General features: G+C 42.2%; 1 protein-coding gene across 2 annotated transcripts; it reads left to right on the forward strand.

The window, feature by feature from the left end:
- Positions 1-13246: 13246 nt before the first annotated feature.
- LOC149817581 (protein transport protein SEC16B homolog) lies at positions 13247-22704 on the forward strand. Of its 2 annotated transcripts, none has more exons than XM_089984563.1 (13): positions 13247-15522; positions 15687-15995; positions 18443-18571; positions 18654-18776; positions 18929-19096; positions 19493-19618; positions 19707-19841; positions 20227-20354; positions 20426-20537; positions 20606-20920; positions 21041-21172; positions 21274-21572; positions 21719-22704. In XM_089984563.1, exons 1-13 carry the CDS (start codon positions 13591-13593, stop codon positions 22287-22289), a joined length of 4479 nt encoding a protein of 1492 aa, XP_089840689.1. In that variant the 5' UTR covers positions 13247-13590; the 3' UTR covers positions 22290-22704. The 2 variants fall into 2 exon arrangements, with proteins under 2 accessions (XP_089840689.1, XP_089840690.1); XM_089984564.1 differs by having other exon boundaries at positions 21047-21172.
- Positions 22705-23657: the final 953 nt, after the last annotated feature.

Consider the following 23657-nt stretch of genomic DNA (forward strand, 5'->3'; position numbering starts at 1 on the left):
GGATGCCACAGCATAATTTTTTTTTTTATTCACAAGAGTAAATCGTTTTTTTTTTTTGGGGAAAATTTCATTTAAGGGCCAACCTTTTGCCCCTAATCCAAAAGTGGGCCTGATATGGAGCACAACTTTCCTTAAAATGCCAAAGAGAGACCATAGGTTATCCTCCAACACCTTGCGAAACATGATTCTTTTGAGCTTTTTCTATTGCTCTTTGAAGAATAAAAATACTTTGTTACCTAATGAAAACGAAAAGGCTAGGTATTTTAGTCGTTTGATTATATTATTGTCAATTGATTCAATTTAATTTAGATTTAAACTTGAATAATGGTCAATGGTCTGGCAGTTTTCATAAACAGAGACGTATATCAGGAAATTCAGAAATGTGAGCGTTTTTCTGAATTAAGAGCAAATGCTTCGCCCGTAAATGAAATTCTCTATTTTTGGGGTTAGGAATGTCAAGGCCCTTGCACAATTTTTTCGACAAAGAAGGCTGGGGTTAGGCAGACCCCTACCAGTTATACAGCTATACCATAGGGGTTCGAACTTGCAACGTCCCAACATAAGGTGACGTGCACTAACAGCTCCTTCCACACAAGCTAAGCTCATGCCGCTCCACATTTTTGCAATATTTAACATTTTTAATCACGTGATTTATGTGGTGACTGTCTTGGGGGGGTAAGGCCACCGAGTTTTACACTGCCAGGAAAGAGACGATCTCTGATCTTAATGTAAATATTAAAAAAAAATCACGTGATTTAAATATAATAATTGGACTGATTAAATATAAACGGGTCATTCTTGAAACAAACTTGGATATTCTATTCCTTTCTCCTCTCTACTTGCAACCGGATCAGTCAAACCTGCCCACTAGATGGTTATGGTTTTAATGCCTTTTTTTAATAATTTTAATGTCAAAAATTTCACAAATCAAACTTGCATGAGCCAAGTCAACCCAACCGGAGAGCTAGGCTTGATCCCACTTGGTGGTCATTGTTTTAATACTTCAAAGTCAAGATTAATAGCACAAGTCAAAGACTATATGCAACCCGGAGCTGTATTAAAGCAGGTCAAATTTGGACATATGAATTAAAATCCCTCTCTCTCTCTTAGGGACCCGGGAGAGAAACGGGCCCTGCCCGCCTTGCTCCGTTTGGACCGGGGATGGAGGACATGAAACAGGGATGGTGGTTAAAATCAAAACCCGTGTGGGAATGAAGGCGGGGATGGACTTACGCTTTCCCCCGCCCCGCCTTGCCCCTCTTCGCCCCATCCCCAATCACTATTAGTAAACCTTCCTCGCTTTCTTTAGAGATGGCAGTGGACCGAAGGGAAACGGAGCCCCTCCCCGCCCCGCCTTGCCCCGTTTGGATTGAGGATGGAGGTTAAAATCAAAAACCCGTGCAAGGATGGAGGGCAAAATTTTGAGACAGAGAAGGGGTGGGGTGGAGACCTTGTCCCCCACCCCCATTCACTACCATCCCTACTCTCTCTCTCTCTCTCTCTCTCTCTCTCTCTCTCTCTCTCTCTCTCTCTCTCTCTCTCTCTCTCTCTCTCTCTCTCTCTGCCCACAACCCCTTCACCCTCTTACCTTGTGTGCCCTATCTCCTCCGGCAACGGCGAGCCAGCACCGTCTCCGTGTGACGTGGCCTGAGCAATAACCAGACCTACAGGGGCACCAGCGCAGTGGGAGCTCAGCCCCCTACCTCAGACTCATAGCCCTCTGCTTTGTCTCTCTGATCTCTCGATCTTTCTCTGTTTTCTCTTCTCTCCCTCTCAGAAATTTTGGAAAAGAGAAAACCCCCTTAGGGTTTCCCCATCTCTCTCCACCTCCATCGTCTTCTTCGATGAGGGTTACTCGACCTTGATCGAGATCGGTGGTTTCTGGCGTCTCCTCATCTTGGGCGATCGGTGGTTTTCGGCATTGAGATCGGTGGTTACTGACGTCAAGCGTCTCTTCCTAAGCATTGTTTCCCTAACAGAGGATGTGCGGCAGCGGTGACAAAGGAACATAGCATTCTACTTGTGAAAAGGATGTGTGGCAGCGGCGACAAAGGAACATATCATTCTACTGGTGAAGGTCTCTCTCTCTCTCTCTCTCTCTCTCTCTCTCTCTCTCTCTCTGGCCTCTGGCTCCGACCACCACTGCCAATCTTACGCGATGAAGGAGATGGGAGATGCAGATGAGCGCCAGAAGTATCCATAGTGTTCCTAGCTACGTGTTGGTTTCTTCACCTTGCCTATGCCCGGTGGATCTTCTCCTCTCCTTTTGTCATGTCCTATTCTCCATGTCATTTTTGGGGGTTTTGTCGCACCAACTCTCTTTGAGTCAACCAACATGCGCTTCTCTTCATCCAGGACGCTTTCAACGACTGGGGCTTGGCTTTCTCTATGTGCCAGCATGACATTGTTGTTGCCCTCCCTTTCCGCCTTTATTTCAAGATGTTCTCTTCTCTATCTGAGGTTCTCGACTCTTGCCTAGCCTCCGGCTCAGTTCAGCACCGAGATATCAAGATCTTCATTTGTTCTGTCAGGTCAGAACCTCTCGTGGCTTGCTCCATGGATGCTACGTTGCACGCCCCTTTCTTCTTTCGTCTTCCTCTGACCCTGGATAGCTCCCACGCTTGGCAAACCATCAAGTCGTCCTGGCAGTGTTCTTTCATCCGTCGCTTAGCTTGGTCTGTGCTTTTTAATGCTAAGCCCGGTGACTGGTGCTGTTTCGTATGTCTTTCTCTAAATTTTAGGAAGCGCAGGGTCTGCCATCGTTGTGCCTCCTCCTTCCTTTCCATACGACATCATGTCTATAAGCAAAAGCTAGCACCTATGCTCCACCACTTTAGCCACTTAGCGCAGCAACCAACGCCATCCATCATCAGGGAGCATAATCGTCCCAGATCTTCTAAGTGCAGGGCTTCCTTCTCGATCTCGGTACAGGTGGCCAACCTGTATGACCTCTCATCCTCTTTTTTCAGTGTCAAGATCAGATCTTGCTGGGTGCTGACCTCTCCATCGCCCTCTGTGCCCATATCTTTTGTCGAGAAATCCTTCTTCCTTCAGGCCGGCCAATCTGCGACCAGTGCCTCTGGCACTTTCAGCGACAATCTTTGTCCCTCTAAGCCAGATCTTCCTCACAGATCTGTGTCAGCCCAATCCATCAGATTGCCTTCGCTTGGATTACCTTACTTCAATCACTACTGTCATGGGCCGACGTTTCTTCCCCCTTACGTGGTTGCCTCTGTGCAAGGTTTGTTTTTCGCCTCAAGTAATCCATCGTCATATTAGAATCATACCTCTAACACTCCTTCCCAAGGCGTGTTGGTTGATGACTGCAGCTCGAACGAGTGCTTGCCTCGAATTTCTCCCTTGTGTTGGCCAAGGTGGCCCCTTGTATCTCCCATGTGCTTACCGTCGCCTTCTGATGTGGAGTGCTCTCTCGCAGAAGTTGAATCATCGAGTCGGGCTTTAATTCTCCAAGTTTCTGCATTGGGCATCCGTGCCTCTTTTAATGACCTTCGGCCCATGCAGCGGTGCCCCTTCGTTTGACATTCCTTCCATGTAGGTGGGTCTTCATTGTCATAGAGGCAGCTTCTCGTTTCTCGTGTTCCCTTGCTGCAATCCTCATTGGCGGGCCGCTCGACCGAGATCTTGGGATATCTCTGCAATGGCTCAGTTTCCCAAATCTATCAATTGGCTCCATGCGCCTATTCCAAGACTCACGTCTGTCTTCTACCCTATTTTCAAAATTTTGGCTCATCATTGAGGACGGGCTACACCACATCGTCTGACTTTTCAGCTTACTCTTCCTTTGTATGGGACTTTAATTCCTTGAGTAGTGGGGTCTCGAAAGTTTATCTTTCCCCATGCACTAGCCATCTTGGGTGTTCATCTACGGTAATGGCTATCCTCGTTCATAGCGACTCTTCTGCAATTTGCATCATCTCTCTCGTGCTAGGCCCGCCACCTTCATATCCTGCAATTTCTTGGCCATCTTACCCACCATTTGGTTCAGTTGCCTGCCAGGATCTGGGAGTTGAAACAGACTTCAACTCTCATATCCCACCATCCACTGTTGATGCCGCTTCACAGCCGCCGCTTAGTCCCATTTCCTCATTAATGGGTATCAGTGTCGGTGAAGCCGCTCAGATTTTTGGCGTCGCTATTTCTCAAGAGCAGCTTCAATTCACCAAAGACGCCATGCTCCATTCCATCAGCCTCTGCGCCGACCTAGTGGCTTCGTCGATTTCTTTCGAGCAAGATCAGGCATCCCTAATCTCACCTTCTAACATCATGAGGTCAGCTTCCTATATTGCACCGAGTGGTTCCTGTCAAGGGATCCATCGGCGGCGGCTTAAACTAACGGTTTCCGTAGCCGATTTCTCTCTGAAATGGTCACCGTGTTTGCATACCATGAGGTGTTTCCCTGGTTTTCAGTTATGAAGCTCCTTTGATGGAATATCAGGGGTCTTAACTGCCCCTCTAAGCGCCTCTTCTTGGCAAGCTGGATTCATCAAAAAAAGGCGGACATCATCACAATTTGCGAAACTAAGATGGCCAAGGTGTCACGCTATGTTGTATATGAGATTTGAAGAGGTGTTGACTTCATTTTTAAGTCAACTATTCGCTTTGTCAGAGGTATCCTAATTCTTGGCAAGTCCTCTATCGGCATCTCTCAAGTTGATGTTGGCTTTTTCTCCATCTTGATCTCTTTACCTTTTCATGTTAGGTATACCTCAGCTGCAGCTGTGGTTACCATCGTCTACGGCCCGAACCGTTAACACCTAAGGGTGGCCTTTTGGTCTGACCTGTCTAGGGTTTACCATTCTTTCGGGAACATGCACATTTTTATGGAGGACTTCAACTGCTTGTTGTCTACCAACAACTCCAACATGACGGTCTCCAATCTCGCCTCCATGCACAGTTTTCAGGCATTCAACCAACTGCACCAGCTTTATCCAATTCTGCCTGTGGGGGAGGTCTTCTCCTGGTCCAACTGCAGATCTCGTTCGTGCTATCGGCTTCTCAACCGCGTGTTGGTATCTATTGATCTTATGGCTTCTATTCCGGACATCTCACACCAGTTGTTTCCCCAATCTATCTCTGACCATAGCCAAGCAGTTACTTGCTGAGAAAACGATTTATTCGTTTCTCGAAATTTCTGTTTTGAGCAGTGGTGGCTTAAGGAACTAGATTTCTCTTCGATCGTCCTTCAATCTTGGTCAAAACCGTGCTTCGAGACTAGGGTTGCAACGCGTTGCATGGTGAAGCTATCTCGCCTATCCCACGACATCTGTAAGTGGCTTTCTTTAAATAGGATTAATAAATTTATGCATCTAGGTGAATGAGAATCAGACTTGTCGGTTATCCACCAATCGTTGTCTCTTAATGAAGCTGCATCGGATTCCAGTATTGAGGGCTTGAAAGCAAGATCCATTGAGTTGTCTCTTCTATTGCATTCTTGGAGGCTTAAAGATGAGATCCGTTGGAAGCAAAGGTTCAGGGTACTTTTGCTTCAAGCGGGTGACGGGAATACCCGTTTCTTTCACTCTTTTGCCTCGCATCGTCATCGGAATCACGCCATCCCTTCTATCTCCATTGAAGGAGTTTCCTACTCAGCAGAGCATGTCCCTCTTGCTATTACCAGCGATTTCAAGGATCTCTACGATCATAACTCATCCACAGGTGGCTCTATCGGTAGTCTATTGGTTTGATCCATGAGCTGCACTATTTTCAGATCCCTTCGGGCCTGTTTCGTTGAATCTGAGATTTTTTCTGCTATTCGGGATTTGTTTGGGTGGAAAGCACCCAATTTTGATAGTTTCTCGGTTGATTTCTTTCGCATATTTTGGCATTACGTTAAAGTTGACATGTTTTAGGTCCTAGCTGAATTCCATCGTAATTGTCGACTGCTGGTTCATTCTTATCTAGCTATTGTCTCTCTTATTCCAAAGGACGCAGCATCTTCAGACATATCCAGATTTTGTCCTATCTCCGTGTTGGGGGAGATCTACCGTATCATTGCTAAGGTGTTGGTCAATCGGCTACGTAGCGTCGCCCCTCAGATTTTCTTTGATTCTCGATTCATATTCATCCCTAGCAGGTGAATTTCACATTGTTTCATTCTAGCATCCAAAGTTATGCATTCTTTAAAGCACATCGGTCAGCCATTCTTCACTCTAAAGCTCGACTTTCATAAGGCTTTTGACTCAGTTCATTGGCCTTTTCTCTTCCACATGCTAGACAACTTTGGTTTCGGTAGTTGCCCCACTAGCTGGGTGCGCGAACTTGTCTCTAATGCCCACTCTCAAATTAAGATTAAGGAAGTCCAAGAACAACAGTTTAAGCTCGGGTGTGGTATCCGGCAAGGGTGCCCCCTATCTCCTCTTCTTTTTAATGTTGTCGATGAAGGCATTATAGTCATGTTAAGGAGGGCAGCTCTGCATCGGATTATTGATCATATTGGAATCGAGGAATTCCTCTTTCATATTCTTACTTATGTCAACGACATGATCCTTTTCGGCCACGCAACCTTTCAGCAAATGCTGCGTTTCGAGCTTGTCCTCCATTTCTTCCTTTCTTTGTTTGGGTTATCCCTGAATAACAGTAAATGTTGTCTGTCCATGGTTAACGCATCTCCCTCTTTGCTTGCCATTGGCCAGAAGATTTTCTGCTCCTCTGTCACGGAGCTTCCTATGTCCTACCTGGGTCTTCCTCTTCATCTTTCGCGTATTTCAGCTACCTCTTGAAATACTACTCTTCAGAAAGTTCAAACCAAAATTTCATTCTAGCAGGCTTCTTATATCTCTATTGTGAGACGTTTAACTCTAATCAAGCACGTTCTTTCATCTATCCCGAAATTCATAATGTCCATGTTCATGATGCCTTTCGGTGTGCACAAAAAGCTCTCTTGCTTAATGGAGAATTTCCTTTGGTCTGGTCGCTCCCTTCAGCATAAGCGTCATCTGATGGGTTGGAACTTCTTGTCGCTTGCTCGGAAAAGGGGGGGTTGAAGATTATTGACTCTTATATGCGTATCATCATTCTCGTCGTTAAGCTAAGTTGGCATGCTCACCAACCTAGATCTCCTTGTACGAATTTCTTTCTCGCTAAGTACTGCTCCTTCGAGTCACTTCAATATGATTCTCGCTCGAACAGACTTCTTGCCTCTCCGCTGCGTAGGTCATGAATCAAAGCATGGTCGTCCATCATCTCTAAGGAGGGTAACCCTCAACCCATTTTCTAGTTTATCCAAAGAGCTATTGTGCCAGACGGCGAATTTCACTCCAAATCATGTTACTTGTCTATGTTATCGCTGGGTGCTGATTGTTTTCCTGCTAGCCTAATTTGGGGTCGGGGGCCTACTCCCCGTTCGAAGTTCATTGCTTGGCTAATCGTGCATGACCCGGTCCAGATAGTCTGTCTTCTAAAGCGCTTTGATTTTCATCTTCCGAGTATGTGTATCTTGTGCAAGGCTGCTGAAGAATCCGTGTTCCATCTTTTCTAGGGATTGCCTCAACTTTAGGGACATTTTCAAGCATACCTGGAACGAGTCTGAAGTCATCATGCATCAGGAGTCTTTCGCTCTGGACTTGTTGTGGGGTTCGCAATCTATTCGAAAGTGCAAAAGATGGAGTCGCATCTAGAGAACGTGGCTTCTTTCCTCATGGTGGGCAGTCTAGATGTCTCGTAACAATGCAATCTTTCGAGAATGCCCAGTTACTTTAGGCAAGCTAGCACACTGCATCTTATCATATGTGCACTGTATTTTACGTTTCTCGATCCCTGACCTTCAGCGCTTTCTGACGCTTTGTTTCATCCATAATTGGGCTGATCAACCAGTGTTTTTTGCTCTGCATCTCTGTTTTGGGTTTTGTTTCTTTGGCTTTCAGGTCTGTTCTTCTGTGCTCTTGGGCTCAACTATGTTGACCCTTTATCTTTATCTTTAATGTTGATGCTTATTTTAGTCTCTCTCTCTCTCTCTCTCTCTCTCTCTCTCTCTCTCTCTCTCTCTCTCTCTCTCTCTCTCTCCAATTAGACGCAAAAAAAAAAGAGTACTATTTAGAGAGTTTGGTTATTTACGGTGTGGTGGTTCATATGGATGGCCAGAAATGATGCTACTTTTCGGGATGTCCCGTTCAACCTTAACTGTTTAACTCATAGGGTCTTGGCTGATGTGTATGCTATCTTACGCATATATCTCAAAGACCTGCCTCTACCTCCAACCGATCTTCATCTAGATGTCTTGGTCCTTGATGAGTTTTTTGTTTTGTGTTTGTGTTTTTGTGTAAATGGTGTTTTCATGTTTTGCTGTGTTTGTGCTTGTGGGACTCAACCCTTTGTTGAGTTCCACTTTTAAGTAATGTTGATCGCTTTTAGTCTCTCTCTCTCTCTCTCTCTCTCTCTATATATATATATATATATATATACAACTGTTAGTCACACCAGCCAGTACTAATGAGCACCACCCTAATGGATTTTGGCCAAGTCAAAGAATGGCTTGTTCCAAGTTAAAGAGGGTTCACAATTATCCCAATTATTATAGTGAAGGGCATTCATGAGTCTAAACATTCTATGGCCAGCTACGGGCTGTGATAAGACAGATTTCACTAGTTTCCGGTATTGCAATGGCCGAAAAACTGTAGAGTATATAAGGTTGCCTATACGCTCGTGTATAGAATCAGCACCTAAGCCTCATGTTTCTTGCATCAGCAGATTCAGGGCCATGGGATTCCAAGTCCCACCAAATGAGCCAGATGTGTAGCAAGGCCCATATCCAATGTGAATTTACAAGATCCACACTGCTTATCCAGTGTGAATTTACACCAGTAAGTTTCATGGCTCTAATGGGTTTGAAATCTTTTCTTTTTAGATATAAAGCAGATTTTGGAATAGGAAATACATCCCTTTAAGTTATAATTTGAGAGATAGTGCAAGTCATATTGGATTAGGATTGACCCAGATCTAACTCAGTTATGGCCCTACCGCCCTAGCCATACCACATTTTGTCTTGAACATGAGTTATATCTGTCAAGGTCGAGTTTGGATACTTTGAATCATTGGCTCACCTAAGTCAAGTGACTTGTGGGATGCCTTGATCTATGCTGAGCCAATCACAAATTGATATAAATCAAGTTTTGAACTACAATTTGGATACGTACAAGTGTAGCCTACATAGTAACAAATATTACCATCAGCAGCATGAAGCCTTATCCTAACTCCATGAGTTGATTCACTTTGATATGAATATAACATTTAGAACTAAATGTTTATTTTTTCTTTACAATCTTGATTTGGAGCTTGCATGTCAATGGCAGGGTTGGACCAGATATGTCAATTTTGGATCAGAATGTTATATCTGTACCCCAATTTACGCCAGACAGAATCTGCGCAGAAATTTGGAGATATCCGGCTAAACTTAATTTTGGGGTGGATCCGGACATTAAGTTGGATCAAGATTCAACAGGATATGCTGTATAAGAACGAGTATAGGCACATCTGACTCAGATGATTCAGATCTGAATCCAAAATCAGCGTTCCTTTTTTTTTTTTTGCCTTTGATCTCTCTCTCAACTTTTAAAGTGGTATTTATGAGGTACAAATTTGTTCAAAGAAATGTTAAAAGGGTTTTAGTCAAAGTCAAAACATGACCAAACCAAATCGGGTTAAAACTGAGCTAGGTTGGGTTGAATTTGAATCCATGTCCAAGTCCAAAGCTAAAGTTGAATCGAAGTCCAATGTCCAATGTTTAAAGTTTAATTGACAAGCTCAAGATCTAAGCTCCTTCTTGCCCTCTAAGCCAACTCTTCATATTTTAAACTCAAAATATTTTCCAAAAATAGGCCAATGTTAAAGTGAATTTTTTTTCTAAAAAGTTTTCTCACAAACTTTACAAATAAAAGGATATTTGGACAAACACATTTATTTAAAAAAAAAAAAGTCTAATTTCGAGCCAAACACTAACACAAACAATGTTGTCAAATAGATTTTCAAAACAATTCAGAGAATGAGTTGATTTGGATTCTAAGCATAATCAAATTGAATTGACCATTTTTTTTAAAAAGGCAGTACAAGAGAGAACCGGTTCACTTAATGGGCCTGCTTCACTGCTACTTAAAACTCTCGGTTGAATATACAACCACCCAGCCTTACATGCTCCAACCATGATAAAACAACAACAGCCCCCATGTGCCAGCGGGATTTGATCCAGGGACTTCAGCTTGACACATGTAGCTGCTGACCACATGGATAACTCGTAAAACCGTTAAATTGTTTCCAAAATTTTAATAAGTTAATTACCTTCTGTCTTGTCTTTATCGTGAACACTTCACGCGTTTACTAACGGGGATCAGCTTGTCTGGTAGGAGCAGCTAGTGCACGTCACCTTGTTTTTCCCTGTGACGTTGCAGGTTCAAAACCCAGTATAACTGGTAGGGATCTGCCTAACCCCCAGCTTCACGCGTTGGTTTGACTACTTAGCAATAGAAGATGGGAAATCTTATTGTTCATTAAAAAAAGGCTCCAAATAAGGCTACTTTATGTTTCTTAAAAGAAAATAGTTGTAATAGCACACAACATATTTTCCAACGCAAGTAATGACAACACAAAAAAATAATTGGAAATTTGTCTCTTGTTTCTTTGCGTGTTATGCTTGAGGCATCCCCCCACGTGTAGGGATGGCAGTGGACCGGGGGAAAGCGGGGATCCACCCCGCCTCGCCCCGTTTGGACCGGGGATGAAGGGTATGAAATGGGGATGGAGGCGGGGACGAAGGTTAAAATCCATCCCTGTCCAGGGGTGGAGGCGGGGATGGACGTGCACTTTTCCCTGCCCCGCCCCGTCCCATCCCCGCCACGATCCCCGCCTCATCCCCGCACCGACCACTTTTCCCCACAATATCCCCGGCCCGCCTCATCCCCGTTTGAACCAGGGATGGAGGACATGAAACGGGGATGGAGGATAAAATCCATTCCCCACCGGGGATGGAGGCGGGGGTGGAGGATAAAATATTGAGGCAGGGCGGGGGTGGAGACCTTGTCCCCCGCCCCGCCCCACTGCCATCCCTACCCACGTGCCTTCCTCAATAACCAATTTATTACTGTTTTCACAGTTGGAATATTTAGAACCATTTTGACCTTGTGACTGGTAGGTTGAGTGGCTTGCAAATTGGGGTAAGCTTGTTTTAGCCTAGCTATTTAGGTCAACTGAAATCACACTGAGTCGTCTGAGTCCAGATCATAGCAAGCTTGATTTTGCACAATTAAAGTGGACCTAATTGTGGTTCATATAGTCGACCCCAATTGTTTTGGGATGAAGGCGTAGTTGTTGTTGTAAAGTGGACCTAATTGTCTAAAGGACCTAGTTGTTTACACATACCTACCACTAAATTTGCTGCCATATATACTCAACCAAATGAAACTGTCTCAAAATTGTTTCTTTAGGGATGCAAACAGTTCGGATTCGGATCAGATGTGGCCAATACTGACTAATCAGATATGGGCTAAAAGGATTCAAAATCTGATAGTGAAAATCTCATACCAAATCTGTTTTTTTAAGTGTAAACGGATATGACTTCCCAAAATGCAGCTGAACTTAATTGAATTCAGTCAGATATCGGATAAAATCCGATTGCTTGACATCCCTATGTTTAAAGGTTGCTCTCAAGAAAAGACATCCTTATCTTTCAAGGCGAGTGATTCTCAAAAAATTTCATGCTTTGGAGGAATTCACTCTCACACTTAAGGATTGGTCGATTGCTTTGCTCATGATCGACTTCCAAGTCCACTTTCAAAGCAAGTCAATTGATTAACCATGCTTAAACAAAAGTTCACTCAGTTTTTTTTATTTATTTATAACATGAACAAACTGCACCCGGCACGAAGACCTGATCGCACTGGCTCATCCTGCCATACCTACGGTTGTCATGCCGGCAGCATAAAACTTTGAGACTAGGACCCCTGCCCCCGAAGCCTATGCTACGCATTGGCTTGAGCAGAGGGGCGACACCCATGAAAATCGAACCTTAACTGCCCGTCTAGCATCCAAGGCCCCACACCACTAAGCCAACCCCCCTTGGGGCAAAATCCACTCAGTTGGTGAGGCATTTTCCAAAGTTTTCTTTTTCTTTTTCTTATGAGCAAGTTGAAAAATGACTTCAACCCTTAATTATGATAGTGCGACCCAACCATCCAACTATCTCTTTTAATTCTGAGCGGGTTTTAAGCCAAAGGATTTATGCATATTAATGTAAGCCATCCCCAACTTTCATATCCACTGAACCAACCTGATTAAGTCCTACTTGTTCTCCATGATTGGAGTCAAAACCATAGTAACAAAAGTTTAAAAAAGACAACCAAATTCCCACAAGAAAATAAAAAAATTTTCTTGACAAACTAAATGAGTTAAAAAAGTAAAAAATAAAACGCAAAATATAAATAACCTTTTTTAGGATAGGATATAGCTGATATTAACCTAAACATCACGTTATAATTGAGATATTTTCATTAAAATAATGAAATTAAGACACTCTGTCCATTTAAAACGACGACCAAAATATTCTCTTTTTAAGGGTGTTTTCAAAATATCAACGATATGTGTCATTATGCCCACAACCTAGAGAAGCTGCATAGTTAAGGCTAAAAGAACCTATGTTTTTACAAAGAAGCCAAACTTAAAACTTTCACCACCAATCAAAACTTCATAGTGGGATATGGTGATCATTGAAGAGCAATTACGTAGTGGATCTTCTATCTCATCCATTAAAATAATTAAACAAATAACTATAAAAAATATTACTAATAAGTATACATTCTATTACACAAATCTCTCTCTCTCTCTCTCAAACAAAAAAAAGAGGCAAATTTCACAAGGGCGTTTATTCGTGGGTGGTAAAATGTCGGCTGGGGAAAACAAAATCTCCCCCCCTCTCATAAGGGTTTCTTGACTTTCTTCTCAGTTACCCTCTCTCTCTCTCTCTCTCTCTCTCTCTCTCTCTCTCTCTCTCTCTCTCCAAGCCATTGATAATCTAGGTACACCCTCTAGTTCTTCTACGTTTTCTTTTTAATTCGTTGTTCTTTTGCTCTGTTTTTTTCCTTATTAGATATGCAATCGCGTGGATGTTTCTTATTCAAGCAATGCGTTTTGTGGTTGTGTTTGGTGTGATTCTGGGGCGTGTTTGGTCTCAAAAGGTTTTGAATTGTGATCGATTTTTGTGTTTTTTCCTCCCTCTCTGGTGGTTGGTGCTGTAGGTCTTTGTGGGTACTGAGATTTTAGGTCAGAGAAGTGGTTTTGAGATCTGGATCTGCATTGGTGATGGATTTGTGATGAGGGTTTTGAAGATTAGAAGGTTTTCGGCTTTCGTGGTGCTCTGAATGGGGATGGCGGTTTGGGAATTGGGTATTGGTTTGTTGGTGGGTTCTGCTCATGTCGTTTGATTAGTCTCTCTTGATCGGATCCAAGGGTTTCGTGATCTGGGTTGATTTGAATTTTGGTTGGTTCGGAAGAATTTTGGCGAAGAGCTTGGGAATCATTGCAGGTGGAGAGAATTAGGTGTTTCGATTTAAGGATTTGGGGGTTTTCTGTTAGGTTTTTTATCCCTTGATGGCGACTCCTCCATTTCTTATGGAGGATCAAACGGGCGAAGATTTCTTTGATAAGCTTGTCGACGATGAGTTCGGGATCAGTGGTTCTTCCACAGCCGGGTTGCAGGAAGGTGTTGATTTAGATGGGTTTAATGAGGGGCTGCCTGCTGTCGCTTCCTTCGCAAGCCTTTCGTTGAGCGAATCCGAGAAACTTTCAGACGTTCATAGTGACAAGGCTGTTGTTGGAGAAGTTGGCTCTTCTGATGCCCGGAACTCGATTGAATTCAAAACAGAGAAAGACAGTCAGGCTGCAGAAGAGAGTGTTGCTCATGTGCCCGTTGAGTCCAAGGCATCTGTGGAGTCTGAGGAGTTAGCTGCAGATGGAGTGGTCAACTCCAACGATTCCGAGTCAGATTTTTCGTTTGGTATGGGACACCAACCAGATAGGACCAGCGTGAAGGAGGTTCAGTGGAGTAGTTTCCATACAGATATGTCTGAAAATGATTTTGGTGGGTTTGGTTCTTATTCTAATTTCTTTGCTGAATTGGGTAACGATAGGGCTGGACAGGTTGGAGAGGATCATGTCAGTGTGTTCTCGTCGATACCATCGCAACCTCAAACCGACTTTATTCATGCAGAAAAGCATCAAGATGATGCAACCAATGCTTGGTTGCATTCATCTTCATCTGTTGTGTTTGATAATTCTTTTGTACCTGATTCTCAGAAGGGTGTAGTTGAGAAGGAATCTAATGGTTGGGGCGCAAACTACAAAGTGGAAGCTCAAGCTTATAGTACAGAGGGTGCCCAGACAAATGAGCAGCTTGAGTATAGTAGTGAGAATTGGGAAAACCTGTACCCAGGCTGGAGGTATGACTGTAGTACGGGGGTGTGGCGTCAGATAGATGGTTATGATGGAGCTTCTTCTGGTTCTCATGCTCCTTTGGCAGATAACCTGGCGATTTCTCAAGAAAATGGGCCTCAAAATGCTGTTGGAGGCAATGTCTTGTTGGATCATGGATCAGAAATTTCTTATTTGCAGCAAACACCGAAGTCTGTTGTGGAAACTGTAGCAGAGGAGTGCAAAACAGAGAGTGTTTCTAACTGGACTGAAACTTCTCTTGGTAGTACTGGATACCCTTCAAATATGTTTTTTCACCCCGATTACCCAGGCTGGTACTATGACACGATCACTCAAGTGTGGCATCAGCTGGATGCCCAACTTGATCAGTCTGCACAGATGGTTTCTAGTAACTTTGAGCAGTCATATGGCCAGCAAGCTCAGGTTGATACTGCTTCTTCTGGCAATCATTTGGCTAATAATAATGCTACCGTTCTATCTAACGAACAAGGCCAGATAGAAGAATACAACAAGCAGGAACAAAGGGGTGAGTGGGTGCAGTCTGCCAGCGGCTATACCCATAATGACCAAGCGCCGAGTTCTTCACAACAAGTGTATTCCGACTGGGGTTCTGTTGGTGGTGCTTCCGAAAACGTTTCTGCTTACCATCAAAGTAATGGACAACTATTTTCTCAAGTGGATACGTCTCGACCAACAGCAGATATGAAGTATTACATGGATCGACATATCAGTTCTGAGGCCCCAGAAATGGTTTCCTCTTATTGGCAAGCAAACAACAGTTACAATAGTAACATCAGTGGAGCAAAACACCAAAGTCTTTCCTTTCCTGAGAAAACATATGGCTTTAATCAGTCAAATGTTGCACAGGACCATCAGGCCTATTACAGCCACAGTTATTATGGGAATCAGCAACAATCAAATTGTCTCCAACCGGGAGATTTTTCCCATTCGTCTGTCTCCTATGGTTCTTCTCCGGAGAGAACATCAGCAGGTCGTCCTCTGCATGCTTTAGTAACATTTGGGTTTGGTGGAAGAATTGTAGTCATGAAAGTAAATGATCCTTTCGGCAGAAGCTCAGCGCTTGAGAACCAGGTAACTACTTCTGTCAATTTTACATTTTTGTGTCTCAATATGTGACCTTGGAGGACTCTTTTTCAACTTAAGAGCATACTTTAAGCTATGTCATTGATCTTTTTTATTTTTTGGTCAGCTTAAAGCTGCTGATGCTTTCTGTTTATATATTATTTTATGTGAAGGATCCTGCAGGAGGCGTGATTTCAGTCCATAACTTGATGGATGTTGTGAAAGCTAAATCTGGTGATGGAAGCAGCGCATGCGATTATTTCTATACTTTATGCCAGCAGTCTTTTCCTGGTCCACTTGTTGGTGGCAGTGTTGCTAACAAGGATGTTCATAAATGGATTGATGAAACAATTGCAACTTGTGAATCTTATAATGTTTATAGAAAGGGCGAGTCATTGCGATTGCTATTGTCCTTGCTAAAGATATCCTATCTGCATTATGGAAAACTTCGTTCTCCTTTTGGTGTTGAATCAGCATCACAGGTAAGTCGTTATTGAGTGTTAGACTTTTAGTAAAGAAACTTGGGAATTTTGATTTCTACTTGTATTCTGTTGAGAAATATACATCGTAGAATTTGGTTGGTTTGAACAGCCAAAAGTAAACAATTCATGACCATGATCAAGTTAAAAGTTTCATGTGTGGATTTCACAACACTTTATTTGTTTTTTGTATGGTTTGAGCCGCAATTTGCCAAATCTTAGACTCTGTTGTTTCACTGTGGGTAATTGACTGAAATTCTTGAACTCATCCTAGTGGTTATCATTACTTATTTATGTACAGAGAGTTATACGGAACTAGTATTATAATTAGCAATAACGTTAAAGCATATGTACGTATTGAGCTATGACTTTAAGGATTTTTGTTGTTAGCTATAGATGTTAGTCCTTAAAAGGAAAAAGGAAAAAAGCCCATCTCAAGGAAACAAAAAGTTTAAGGCATGGATTGTGCTCATTTCTTGACATTTTTCCACATTCTTGAGGACAAGTTTCAACTTTCTGTTGTAGTTGAAACCCAAATATTTGCTCATCGATGGCAGTGATACTGAACATTTCATCTAATTCTCTGGAGTGCTGCTAACATTTCAAGTCAAAATTAGATCTATTTAAGTTTGCCATGTCAAAAGGTCGCTTGATGTTCAACCATTGTCATGGCACCCAAAAACTTTCTGAGGTCTTATCCAAATATGAAATTCAGGACCATGTCTATGTAAACACCGGTTGATGTTCATTCAACATAATGTACTCTTGACAACTCTTGGTTGAGGGAAAAAGATTGACTCCAAGTGCAGATTTTTCCATGGAAGACTGTTTGGCTTTTGATGACTCTTGTGTCCTATTGAAGTTAATGCATATCGAAGCCGGTGTAATGAATGTAGTGTGTTATCTAGGATGGTGGGTGGGAAGTTGGCTCTCAATTTCAACATCTAGAATGAAATGTTCAACTTTTGACTGCAACTAAATCGAAAGGCATGTGGCAACTTTGGATTTTTTCTACTAAAGGGAAAGCATAATGGGAGTTAGGACTTTACGAATGATATATTGGCTATAATGAATTAATAAAGTATGTAGGAGCAGCTTGAAGTGTAGAACCTTACATCCTAGATGCTTGGGTAGCTGTCCAGAAACTAGATATGGATACAGGTGTCCTGTCACAGTTCTTGTTCTTTTCTTTTTGCTTTTCCTTTTAAAAAGTAATTGGGTCTTTACAGAGGTGTGCATTGTAGGAAATGAATTGTAGTCACCAATAGATTCATGGAAAAGGCTGAGAAACACTGGAACTAGCGTGATTTTAATGCTCTGGGAAGTGCCTTCAAAGGTCTCTCTTGGCTTGCTCTCCAGGTCAAATCCTTTGTCCTGTTGAAATATCTTAATCATGCTTTAGGTTTAACCGTGCCATAAAATTCTTGGGTTCTTTTCTTTTTTCAGCATTAGCTACTTCTACTTCTCTTTGGACGTAGTCTCCATGCAAAGATGCCAGTTAGGCATGCCCAGCAAATATAGTGTTGAGGAAGGAAGTGGTTATGTAATTATCAAGCATATCCCAGTTGCTTTTTTTAGCTAGTGAAGGGTTTAGCAATGTCTGACCAAGCCATGGATTAAATATATTTAATTTTGGGTCTAAACCATAGTCACCTGTATCGTTAAAGGTAATTTCTCGGCGAGGGTATTTCTCGGAGAGATTTTCAAAAGTTGATAAATCTCGGGAGTTTAAAAATTGAAAAAAAAATAAATAACAACAAAAAATCTAAGAAAATAATAAGTTTTTATTTTCTTCCAAAAATATAAAGAAACATGTTTTAACGGTTTTAAAATATAAAAGAAACAAAAAATAGGAAATGCAAACTTTAAAAAAAGAGTTTTTCCCAAAAATATCACAATATTATCGTGATCGCAATATTTTGTCTTTTGACGATATTTTGATAATATCGCAAAATATTACCTTTAATATCGGCAAACTTAAAATATTGGTATTTCTCCTGATATTTTCAAAATATCGCCAATATCAGTGACAGTGGCCTAAACACGGTATCTTTACATGAATCTAGAAACAAAGATCCCCTTTTTCATGGCCGGCCCACACTTAGCGAAACCAGAGATGCCCATAAGCCTTCTTTGGTTACATATATATATATATACACACGAGTTTAGGCATCACAACTGGAACTGTTTTGGTGCCTAAGAGGAGCAAATATATACTGTTATTGTGCAATATTGTTTCAGCAGGAATGTAGGATTTGCATGTAAAATTGTTGGGTGTTGATCTTTTTATCTTATTTTGAGTCCTTTATTTTAGTTTCGGATGTAATCTGTGTATTTTTTGCTTTCTACTATGTCATATGGACATTTTCTGTTCCTACATCATCTGGAAAGTATCCATGGAGGATATGAAGTCAGGTTTTCTTCAATGCTTCAGTGTATTTTTTTGACAGGAAAATGATGGACCAGAATCTGCTGTAACTAAGCTGTTTGCATCTGCTAGAAGGAATGGTACACAATTTGCCGAGTATGGTGCCTGTACACAATGTCTGCAAACTGTGCCTTCTGAAGGACATATACAGGTAGGAACAAAATGCATAACCTTTACTTTTACTGATTTTTTCCTATAGTGAATCAAAATGCCCATTCATTTCCTTTTTGTAGTCGACTGCGATTGAAGTTCAGAAACTTCTTGTTGCCGGTCGCCGGTTAGAAGCTCTCCAGTGTGCGCAAGAGGGTCAGTTGTGGGGTCCTGCTCTTGTTCTTGCCGTTAAGCTTGGTGAGAAGGTTCGTCTTACATACATAATATAAGTCCATTTTACTCTGAAATATTACACATCATTGTCTTTTCATGTATGCCCTGTAAAGTCATGCCTTCTGAGGAATATAGTCTGAATCCTTCCTGAAGCTTTGCGCTTTTTCCAATTTGGTGAAAGCAGTTCTATGTGGACACTGTGAAGCAAATGGCACATCACCAATTTATATATGGGTCACCTTTGCGGACACTATGCTTGCTTATAGCTGGGCAACTAGCTGATGTATTTTCCTCTGAAGTCACAAGTTCCATACGATCTGGGGAGGTTAGCATCTCTCAGCCTCCAGCTCAGGTGAGTTTTTCTACTCAGTGTTTGTGGCATGCATCAGAATTGCATTTTGATTCCAACATTGTATATAATATGTTATCCTAATTCCAAGTCAGAATTTGAGTGAACTTTTAATGTTTTTGGTTCCTTTGTTCATGAGCATGTGCTGCTAGCATTTTTCTTCACCAGGAGAAATGCAATCGTTTACTGAAAATAGCAATTAGTAGTCTCATATTTCCTAAACTTATAGGTACCTTCTTGCGTTAGGCTTGTATTTCCCTTTCTATTTCTGTTCTAGTTCTTTTGCATTCATGTGTTTCTTCAGGTCATCCCTAGTAATCACACCATCATTAAAAGAAGAAAGGAGTAATATTATAACTGCTTGCCTAAATGGGATGTATTTGATTTATTGTGTCATAGACTCGTGTGAGTGGCATGCTGGACGATTGGAAAGAGAATTTGGCCATTATAATTGCAAACAGAACAAAAGATGATGAGCTTGTTATTATTCATCTTGGAGACTGTCTGTGGAAGGAGACAGGCGAGGTGTGGGTCTTTGGTTAATTTATTTTACTACAGTCCGTATTATTCTTGTTGTATTGGTTTTACAGTTGTGAGGTGACTGATATTACAGGTTACCGCTGCTCATGCCTGCTACTTGATTGCGGAGACAAACTTCGAGTCATTTTCAGACACTGCTAGACTGTGTCTAGTTGGTGCAGATCACTGGAAGTCGCCAAGAACATTTGCTAGTCCTGATGCTATCCAGGTGAATGTCGTTTGCAGCTGCTATTAATAGCATTTTGGAAGTTCATAGAGATTTTAGCTTTTTTTATCTTATCAGTGCATAATAGGCTTATGGTCTGTGTTATTTGTCTTTTCAACTTTGTCTCAACTACCTCTGTATATAAAAAACATCACCATGTTTTGAGATTTTCTTCTAATGGAAAATCCTAAAATATCTCAATATAATTAAAATAACGTTAGATGTGAATTTGCTGTTTTCGTGGTTCCTTGTCCAGTTATATCCAGTGCATTACAATTGGCATCTCCTTGGGCATGTATATCTTAAATAGTCTGAGCAAGCCATAGAGCTTTTATTGTTTTTGTTGATTGACACCACACCCTGATTGAGCTGTTCACTATTTCAACAGAGAACAGAATTGTATGAGTATGCAAAGGTTCTTGGCAATTCTCAGTTTGTCTTGCAACCATTTCAGCCATATAAACTTGTCTATGCCCACATGCTGGCTGAGGTGGGAAAGGTTTTGGAATCTTTGAGGTTGGTCTTGTCCTCTCACTAAGTTTCTTAATGTTCATCTTCCCGTGTCTTAGTGAACATTGATTAACCAGGTATTGTCAAGCTATACTGAAGTTATTGAAGAATGCTGGTCATACAGCTGATGTCGAAACATGGAAGCTTCTGACATCTTCCTTGGAAGAACGCCTTCGAACCCATCAGCAGGTGCCTTTCTGTTCTTATGCTTCTTATTTGTATTTTGATAATCTCGTGTTGACCTCTTTCATCTTTAGGGAGGATATACCTCAAATTTGGCACCTGCAAAGTTGGTGGGGAAGGTCCTGACCAGCATCGATCGATCCATTCACCGCATTATTGGTGCACCATTGCCACCACTGCCACCCGTCACCCAGAGCAATGCACAAAATGTTGAAACTGATGATCGCCCTGCAGTTGCTAAGATGTCAAATGAATCAAGAACAGGTGTTGTGTCTCTGATGCCATCAGCGTCAATGGAGCCCATTAGTGAATGGGCAGGTGATAACAGTAGAATGTCAATGCACACTAGAAGTATATCTGAGCCGGATTTCGGAAGACGCCCAAGACAGGTGAAATGCACAAACACTTTTTTATATTGCACTTAGTTAACGAAAGCCCATCTTTATCTTTATCGCATACACCTTGCACTTGCCTATTTGTGTTTATTGTTTTACATTGGATTTATGTAGAATCAGAATGCACAAGTGTCCCCATCCGATACACAAGGCAAAGCATCAAGCTCAAGTGGTCCGACTCGCTTTGGTCGCTTTGGATCACAGCTTCTGCAGAAGGCTGTGGGGTTGGTCTCAAGAACCCGTCAGGTAAGTGTTTCCTTGACCTGCTATCCACGGTGATGCATTTGCTGAAATTCTTTTCCTTTATATGTTTGAAGCCCTGATTCATATGTACTGGCTTTTTACAGGCTAAACTAGGAGAGAGGAACAAGTTCTATTATGATGAGAAGCTTAAGAGATGGGTAGAGGAAGGTGTTGATCCAGTAGCAGAATCTGCTGAACTGGCACCACCTCCAACAACCACTGTGTTTCAGAACGATTCATCTACTCACAACATAAACAGCACAATGAAAAGTCAAAGCTCATTGCCTAATGGTGTGCCAGAGACCAAAAGCCTGCCTCCATCTGGGCATAATTCTGGCATTCCACCAATTCCACCTAGCACAAACCAGTTCTCAGCACGGGGCCGCCTTGGCGTTCGCTCTAGGTAGATACTTGAATTAATATTGGCAAATCAACATTTTATTTTCATTTTGAAATTTCATGTTAGTAATTAGGTTAACATGTTCAACTTTTTGGTGACCTTGAATTAGCTCTGCTGGAATTTACATAACAATCGTTATGCTTTCTCAGGTATGTGGACACTTTCAATAAAGGTGGGGGAACTACCCCCACCAACACCTTCCAGACACCTGCTTTTCCCACTGTAAATCCGGGCGGTGCAGCTGCCAATTTTTTTATCCCCACTACCACAACTGCTGAAGCTGAGATCAATCAGACTGCAGATGCTACTATAAGTGAAACCAGTCCAGGACCTGCTGCCAATGAGGTTTCTGTATCGTCCACACCAATGTCATCACCACCACCATCATTGTCACCACTGACATCTTCATTAACGCCATCCACATCATCATCCATACAGCGCTTTCCAAGCATGGATAACATCACCCCATCTAGCAAGGGAAAGGATGGGTCTGCCTTACTCTCATCTCGTTCTCGTGCTGCTTCATGGAGTGGTAGCTACACAGAAGAGCTCAGGGGTAGTACAAGATTGGGAGCTAGAAGGCCACTAACAGAACCGTTGGGCAGTCCATTCTTGCCTTCAGCATCCCCTCCTGGTCGTTTATTGTCGGTTCCTAATAGTATGAGAATGTCACCAAATGCTGGTAGTTTTGGGGATGATATGCAAGAAGTTGAGCTCTGAGAAATGCCTGCCGGACATAATTCAAATGTTACTCAATCTTCTGGCATGCGAATCTCAGGCTGAACTAGCCGATATCACGGCGCAAAAGGAATTTGAATGTCTCACAGGAAGCAAGGTGAAATTTCTGTTTGATTAGTTGATGTGCTCTGTTAGCAGGTTTCCTGTATGCTTTTTGTCTTTTGACCTGGGTGTAGTGCCTGCTGCTCTCTCTCTCTCTCTCTCTCCCTCTCTCTAAGTTGAGAGGACTCGGTGGCTTCCTTAAAATGCATCGGATGTGTAGCCCCCTTTGTACAGCCAATTTGTTGATTTATTGGAGACCGAAATCCAAAAATGTTTAAGACTAGTAGGGCTTTTTTACCCGGAAAAAGTGTAAACACAATACAATTGAGTATTGAAGTTTTGTATTTTTCCCTCATCTCCCTCATGTTTCTTCCTTCCAGTCAAATCTGTAGAAATGATTGAATTAAGATCCCATGTTTTCTGACACAATGGATGGAATAATATGGTTTTAAAAAGAGTTGCTTATAGCAACTTTGCATAAATTAATTGAAAAGCAAGGAGGATAGTAACTGTATTGCTATTTACAAATTCCTGATGATCAACAAGAGTTGCCATCTGGTTATTGTGGGAAAGGCCCCCTTCAATGCTTCTACTGCTCTGGAATGTTATAGTTGTGCCCACAAACCATTCCTGCACCACCGTCTGCGCGAATGGTTGCAATTACATGCCTTTGCCCTAGATTTTGTTACACTGGCTGTTCTTCAACGGAGTGGAAACAGAACGCAGGTGGCTTCTACGTATCTTCTTTATTTATAATGTTAGGGTCTGTGGGTAGTTGAAAATAAGCTGCATTCCCGACTATCTTCCAAAGATGGGCTTCTATCTATGGTAATTCCTTGGGTCAACAAGTGCTATCCGCGTAATTGCTATGAGGAGACCTGCCACCGCTTATTCGTCTCTTGCTCTGCTACAGCTTCGATCTGGAGCTTTATTGCCAGAAAGTTCAACTGTCGTCGGGTTCCTAGTGGTTCTTTGCAGCAAGAACTTGAATGGTAGTTATCCAAGTCCTTTAAATTTGGCTGGTTACAGGTGTGCCGGAGTTGAGTTTTTCATATTATTCTTTGGAGGATTTGGTTTAATCGCAACCAAGCTTTCACCTTCTTGATCGAGAAAGGAAGATGCGGATTCTGCAGTTCTTTCTTCCAAAGTTCGGCATGCGAATGAAAATATAACCATTGGGCTCATGAAGGATCTCTGGAGCTTGTGTTGTGTTAATTTTCTCAAATTGAAGTGATCTGACATGGAGAGCGGCTTGTCCAGGTTTGGTCGCAATTTCGTATTATCTGTTCAAGCTGGCCCCCTCCTGGT

The sequence above is a fragment of the Nuphar pumila genome, chromosome 13 (assembly GCF_984573655.1).
Source record: "Nuphar pumila chromosome 13, dmNupPumi1.hap1.1, whole genome shotgun sequence".
NCBI lineage: Eukaryota > Viridiplantae > Streptophyta > Magnoliopsida > Nymphaeales > Nymphaeaceae > Nuphar > Nuphar pumila.